Here is a 7,354-nt window from a genome sequence, read left to right as displayed (position 1 = left end):
AGCTATAATGTTTACAATGGTAATGAACCACTATATTCCCAACACAATTATTTACAGATCTTTAAAGGAAAACTCTTTAAAAAAAAAAAAAAAAAAAAAAAAAAAATATAAAAAAAAAAAAAAAAACCTAGGATGGGCATGGTGGCTTTTGCCAGTTGTCCCAGTTACTTGGAAAACTGAGGTGGAGGGAAGCCTGGGCAACTTGTTAAGAACCTGCCTCAAAAAAATAGAAATCTTACAGGTAAAACAGTTATAGGGACTGGAGAGATAGTTCAGCAGTTAAGAACACTGACTGCTCTTCCAAAGGTCCTGAGTTCAAATCCCAGATACCACATGGTGGCTTACAACCATCTGTAATGAGAACTGATGCCCTCTTCTGGTATATCTGAAGATAGCTACAGTGTACTTACATACAATAAATAAATAAATCTTTAAAAAAATTTTTTTTATAAAGCTGCTATTGCTATTGTATCAGTATTAAAATGCACCCTACTTTAAATGTTTACTATTTTTTAATTTATTTTTTATTAGGTATTTTCTTTATTTACATTTCAAATGCTATCCCAAAAGTCCCCCATACCCTCACCCTCCCCCGACTCCCCTACCCACCCACTCCCACTTCTACTAATTTTTATCATAGAATGTATATGCTTTTTTAATGTAAGCACTTACATACTCTGCACATTATATGATTTTATTAAACTACTGTTTATCATATGCTTCCAGAGTTCATGTTGTTTTGTTATTTTGAGACGGGGTCTCACTGTCTAGCTAGGCTGGCTTGAAACTCCTTATTTACAGAGTTCCACCTGCGTCTGCCTCTGGAATGCTAGGATCAAAGCTGTGTACCACCACAACACATCTTGAGGTTTAAAAAACAAACAAAACTAACAAATATAGCATAAAAGACATGGGGGCTGGTGAGAGGGTTCAGCAGATAAAGATGATCACTTAATAAGCCTGGTGGGCCTGAGTTTAATTCCTGGATCCCATAGAAAGGTGGATGGAGAGAATCAATTCCACAATGGATTTGTTTGTTTTGTTTCGTTTCATGGTGCTAGAGATGTAACCTAAGGCTCCTTAGCAAGTGCTCTAACCACAGGGGTACACTCCCATCCTAAAGAACTCTTTAAAAAGAGGTATCACAGCTCTATGCACAGTGAGTACTCTGTGTTTATGCTGTTATATTGCTGCTATTTGAGTTTCTAAGTAAGAATTCCATGAATGTAAGTGACCACCTTCTTCTTCTCCTCCTCCTCCTCCTCCTCCTTCTTTTTTTGCTTCGAGACAGGGTTTCTCTGTATAGCCCAAGCTGTCCTGGAACTCACTTTGTAGACCAGGCTGGCCTCGAACTCAGAAATCCGCCTGCCTCTGCTTCCCAAGTGCTGGGATTAAAGGCATGTGACACCACGCTCGGCTTAAGTGACCTACTTCTCTGTCTAGCTTAAAACCATAAGTATTGTAAGAAGTGAAAAGCATGGATGGTATACATCTGTAATGCCAGCACTTGGGAGGTGAAGATAGACCAATCAGGAGGGACAAGAGTTCCAGGGCAATTGAACCTACAATGGGTTGGGGAGGGAGGAGAGAGAAAGAATCTATTACAAATGTAGTCAGTGGTAGAGCACTTGCCTAGCATTCACAAAGACATGAATTAGATCCCCAGCAACACACACGCACACTATTCATATTTCCACTATGCTAAATTATTAGATTAATTTTCCACAATTGGTTTGTTTGTTTGTTTGTTTGTTTGTTTGTTTGAGACAGAGTTCCTCTGGGTAGCCTTGGCTGTCCTGGAACTCACTCTGTTGGCCAGGCTGGCCTCAAATTCAGTTCAGAGATCCACCTGCCTCTGCCTCCCTAGAATTTTCTACAATTCTTTTGTTGATGTTTATCTTTTTGTTTTGAAACAGATTTTTTTGTTTTTTGGTTTTTCAAGACAGGGTTTCTCCGTGTAGCTCTGATTGTCCTGTAGACCAGGCTGGCCTTGCACTCAGAAATCTGCCTGCCTGCCTCTGCCTCCAGAGTGCTGGGATTAAAGGCGTGTGCCACCACAACCGTCTTTGAAACAGATTTCTTACAGTTCAGGCTGGCATTGAACTTGAGACATAGCTCAGGATGATCTTGAACTACTAATCATTCTGGCACCTCCCAAGTGCTGGGGTTGCAGCATGGGCCACTATACCCAGTTTATACTGGTGCTGAGGATAGAACACAGGACTTCCTGCATACTAGACACGTAGCTCTCCGCCTCCACTTCTTCTATTTCTTAAAGATTAATTTTGGGGTGTGTGTTTGTGTATGTGTTTTTTTTCAGGCCATGGGTGCTGCAAAACAAGAGCTCCTTTTCTCTGTAAGAGCAATATCTGAATGTTGGAATCACAGAAGTGCAGCAATGTGCTTGGCGCTCTCGCTCCTCCCTCCTGTCCTTTCTTTCTTGTTTTCTTTTCTTTATGGAGACAGGGTCTTGGTATGTTATCAGGCTAGCACAGCTACTGTGCTCAAGAATCCTTCTTCCTTGCTAGGTGGTAGTGGTGCATGCTTTTAATCGCAGCATTTAAGAGGTAGAATGGGGGCATGGGGGAGAAAGGAAAGAAGGAAGGAAGGAAGGAGAAGGAGGAAGAGAGGGAAGGAGGAAAGAAGGAAGGAAAGAAAAAGAGAGAGAGAGAGAGAGATTAAGAATGAAATTAAGAAATTCTCCTGCCTCAGTCTTCAGAAAAGGCGAGAGTATAATCAACCACCCACGCTGAGCTGTTAGAAGAATTAGTTGGAACTGTTGTGGGTTTTGGCGTATTCTTTAAAATTGAAACTGCAACCAATCTAGCTTTCGATATCTTAAACTCGAGTTGAGTAAACGTAGTGCTAAGACCTTGCAGAGACACGAAAAGGCAAAGGGGTGGAAGGGAGTGTTGGGGGAAGGGACAGACACCCGGAACTCAAGGACTAACAGGCGGAGGAGGGTTTTCACAATAGGACCGGGTGGGTTGGGATTAGCGAGGGACCGGAAGGACGCTAGAGGAAGCTCTTTCTCCGCCATGGCGGGGCCGGTCAGCTTGCGCGAGCTGCTCATGGGGGCGTCGGCCTGGCTGGGCTCTGAGAGTCCCGGAGGCCCCTCCGCTGAAGGCGGGGGGAACGCGGCTGGCACGCCCGAGCCCCCGTGGAGGGAGGATGAGATCTGCGTGGTGGGAATCTTCGGCAAGACGGCTCTGCGCCTCAACTCCGAGAAGTTCTCTTTGGTGAACACTGTGTGCGATCGACAGGTTTTCCCACTCTTTCACCACCAGGATCCTGGAGATCCAGGAAATGGAATCAAGACCAAAGCTGTCTCTGTCGGAGAGGCGGGAGGAGCCGGGGACCCGGGGGCTGCTGCCGGGGATTCACTTCGCGGAGGTATGGCTACGGCGGAAGGTAACCGAGCTGAGCCAGGTCCCCAGGACTTTAGTCTTTTGCAGGCCTATTACAATCAGGAAAGCAAAGTTCTGTATCTTATTCTCACTTCCATCTGTGACAACTCACAGCTTCTGCGTGCTTGTCGGGCCCTCCAGAGCGGTGAAGCCGGAGGGGGCCTCTCTTTACCTCATGCAGAAACACACGAGTTTTGGAAGCATCAGGAGAAGTTACAGTGTCTCAGCCTCCTTTACCTCTTCTCTGTCTGTCATATCTTGCTCCTGGTCCATCCGACGTGTTCCTTTGACATCACTTATGATCGTGTATTCAGAGCCCTGGATGGACTGAGACAGAAAGTACTACCCCTCCTCAAAACAGCCATTAAGGATTGCCCAGTTGGCAAAGACTGGAAGTTAAACTGCCGACCTTGCCCACCTAGACTCCTCTTCCTCTTTCAACTCAATGGGGCCCTTAAGGTGGAACCGCCTCGGAGCCAGGATACAGCTCATCCGGATAAACCCAAGAAGCACTCTCCCAAAAGAAGGCTGCAGCATGCCCTGGAGGACCAGATCTATAGAATCTTTCGCAAGAGTCGAGTCTTGACTAATCAGAGTATCAACTGCCTCTTTACGGTACCTGCCAACCAAGCTTTTGTGTACATAGTCCCTGGAAGCCAGGAGGAGGACCCAATTGGCATGTTGCTGGACCAGCTTAGGAGCCATTGTACCGTGAAAGACCCAGAATCGTTGTTGGTGCCCGCACCCCTTTCTGGACCTAGGCGGTACCAAGCGATGAGACAGCACAGCCGGCAACAGCTCTCCTTCCACATTGATAGCAGCACCTCGAGTTCTTCAGGCCAGCTAGTGGATTTCACTCTTCGAGAATTCCTGTGGCAGCACGTGGAGCTGGTCCTAAGCAAAAAAGGTTTTGATGACAGTGTGGGCAGGAACCCACAGCCTTCCCATTTTGAACTGCCCACTTACCAGAAGTGGATCTCCGCAGCAGCAAAGCTGTATGAAGTGGCTATCGATGGGAAGGAAGAGGACTTGGGCTCCCCAACTGGGGAGCTAACATCTAAGATTTTAAGCAGTATTAAAGTCTTAGAAGGGTTTTTGGATATAGACACAAAATTCTCGGAAAACCGGTGCCAAAAAGCTTTACCCATGGCTCATAGTGCCTACCAGTCAAACTTGCCGCATAATTACACCATGACAGTCCATAAGAATCAGCTTGCTCAGGCTCTTCGGGTATACAGTCAGCATGCTCGAGGTCCAGCCTTTCACAAATACGCCATGCAATTACACGAAGACTGCTACAAATTTTGGAGCAATGGCCATCAGCTGTGCGAAGAGAGGAGCTTGACTGACCAACACTGTGTCCACAAATTTCATTCCTTACCTAAATCAGGTAGCTACAAAGTTCCAAACAGTTTGAACTGAAACCTTGAGCTGTGCTTTTAGTATTAATGTGTGTTTGTATGGTGTGGTGTGTGTGTGTTTGAGAGAGACCTCGCACCCTTGGAGGTCAGAGGGCAATGTTGTGAGGTCAGTAGCCTACAACCTTTTCATGGGTCCCAAGTATCCAGCCCATGGAGTTAGCTTTGTGCTGCAAGCACTGTACTTGCTGAGTCACCTCACTGGCACCTGAGCTGGGTGTGTATTCATGTATTAAGATGATTTATTTGGTACATATTGGGTTGTTTTTTAAGAACCCTGCAGAACTTTGGTAGTAAATACTTTCTTTCTTTCTTTGTTTTTGTTTTCTGTTGTTGTTTTTGAAACAAGGTCTCTATTTAATCCTGGCTGGACCTGGAACTCACTATATAGACCGAGCTGACCTCCAAGTCATAGAACTCCTCCTGCCTCTGCTTTTGAAGTCCATGTGCCACTGTGCCCAATTAGTAAATACTTTCTACTTATTTTTATTTTTAAAATTACTTTTGTGTGTGTGTGTGTGCATGCGTGCATACATATATAGTATATCTATTTGTGTGTGTGGATATGTGACTGCATGGAATTTATGTGGAAGTCAGGACAACCTGTGAGTCAGTTCCCTCCTTTAACCTGTGGGTTCTGGGGATGGAATGCAGGTCCTACAAGAGCCATCTTGCCAGCTCCAGCCCTAAATTTGATCTTCTACCTCTTAAAATGAAAACATCACCCATGACTGATTTTTTTTTTTTTAACTTAAACAATAAACTCTGGTGAGTTGGTAGATGAAAAGTTTTAAGTGGCATGAAGTTTCAGAAAATGTATACTCACCCTTTATCCTAAAGAGGTTTTGTTGAATTAATAGAAAAGAAAGGTCACCATAATGTGACACAGAAGGGAAAAAAAGTCACTTAAAATTTTGACTATTTCCGGGGCAGGGCCTCACTCTCAAGACTACACCTTGAACTCTTAGAGATCCTTCTGCCTCCAGTGCCACACTTGCACTGCAGCTATGAATGAGGAGGCCCCAAGTCTCATGCTCAGTGCTGTAAAAGAAAGGGAAAATCCTTATTCCTATGTATTTTATCAAGATTTCTGATGTTTGCTTGTTTGTGTGTATCAGTGTTTCTTAATTGCCAGAGAACTATGTGAAGGATTTGGGGAGTTGATTGTTATAGAACACAAGGTAAACTTTGCTCCGCATCGTCTTTGTGTGATTAATAATGATGGTTACAACTTCCAGGAGAAAAGCCAGAGGCAGATAGGAACCCTCCGGTGCTCTACCACAATAGCCGAGCCCGATCCACCGGGGCCTGCAACTGTGGAAGGAAGCAGGCACCTCGAGACGACCCCTTCGATATCAAGGCTGCTAACTATGACTTTTACCAGGTAAACTGAAGCTTCCTTCTTTTAATGACTGAATATTCTCCATAGCAGAATACCTAGAAAAGCCAACGCAACCGCAGTGATAAAGAACAAGGGCAAGTTCTTTACATGCACTTCTTGGTTTTTCATGTGTTTTAACCATACTTTCTACGTGTGTGTGTGTGTGTGTGTGTGTGTGTGTGTGTATAAAGTATATAAACTGTCAGAATGATATAGCTAGGTTTGTTTTTTTTTTTAAGATTTATTTTTACTTATTTACTCAGAGCTCTGCCTGCCTCTTCCTTCTGAGAGCTGGGATTAAGACATGAGCCACCATGCCTGGCTTAGGAAGCTCTGTTTAGCTAGCTCAAAAATATCCATGATCACAATCTTATTTGTTACTAACTTATCAGTGGTGTTTTGTTTTGTTTTTGTTTTTTTTTAATCAGTGGTATTTTTATTTAAGTGTTTATGTGTGTGAATGTATGTTGTGTGTACGTGCGTATGGAGGTCACAAGAGCGCGTTGGACCCACTTAGGCTGAAGTTATTGATTTTTCGCATTCGTGTGCTTATGTCCACCATGTGTGTACCTGGTGTCCACTGTTAGGGTGAAGCAGTTAAGGGTTGGGTGTAGCTGTTCTTTGCTACTTTGTGGGTCTTTCTTCCACTCTTCTCCACCCCTTTTCTTCCTCCTGTTTAATCCCATAACACTAAATAAGAGGGGAAAGGAAAGAGATCCCTGAATAACGTCAGGGTGGGAAGGGTGCGACATTATCATTGGACTACTTCCTACTGATTGGGGCATGGAGTTCCTTGGGGCAAGTTCAGTGTTCCCTCAGGATATCTAAGTTCTTCTTGTTGTTTCTTCTTGGCACACTCAGCCAACAACAACCCACCCAACTCTTGGGCCCCTAGCATTTATCTACCCTCTGAAAAGTCCCCAGAATTCCACACATCACACAATCTCAGAAACTACCTGCAGCTGGCAAAACCACACCCTTGCTAGAACACAAGGCAAACCATAGTCAGCTGCTGTGTGCAATCTGAAGCAGCCTCTGAGATGAAAACGAAAACATATCCTTTTTTTTTTAATTTTTTTTTAATTTTTTATTATTAGGTATTTTCCTCATTTACATTTCCAATGCTATCCAAAAAGTCCCCAATACAC

General features: G+C 44.2%; 1 protein-coding gene across 1 annotated transcript in view; it reads left to right on the top strand.

Moving 5' to 3' along the window:
* The first annotated feature begins 3,007 nt into the window (after positions 1-3,007).
* Positions 3,008-7,354, top strand: part of Smg8 (SMG8 nonsense mediated mRNA decay factor) — a 9,492-nt gene continuing 5,145 nt past the window's right edge. The window contains exons 1-2 of the mRNA XM_021176380.1: positions 3,008-4,797; positions 6,064-6,209. Of these exons, the coding sequence (XP_021032039.1) occupies positions 3,039-4,797; positions 6,064-6,209 (1,905 nt within the window). The 5' untranslated portion in view covers positions 3,008-3,038. The remainder of the gene's footprint in view (positions 4,798-6,063; positions 6,210-7,354) is intronic.

Source organism: Mus caroli, chromosome 11 (genome assembly GCF_900094665.2).
Source record: "Mus caroli chromosome 11, CAROLI_EIJ_v1.1, whole genome shotgun sequence".
Lineage (NCBI taxonomy): Eukaryota > Metazoa > Chordata > Mammalia > Rodentia > Muridae > Mus > Mus caroli.
Note: the sequence above shows the minus strand (reverse complement) of the source record. Positions and strands in the feature narration are given on the sequence as shown.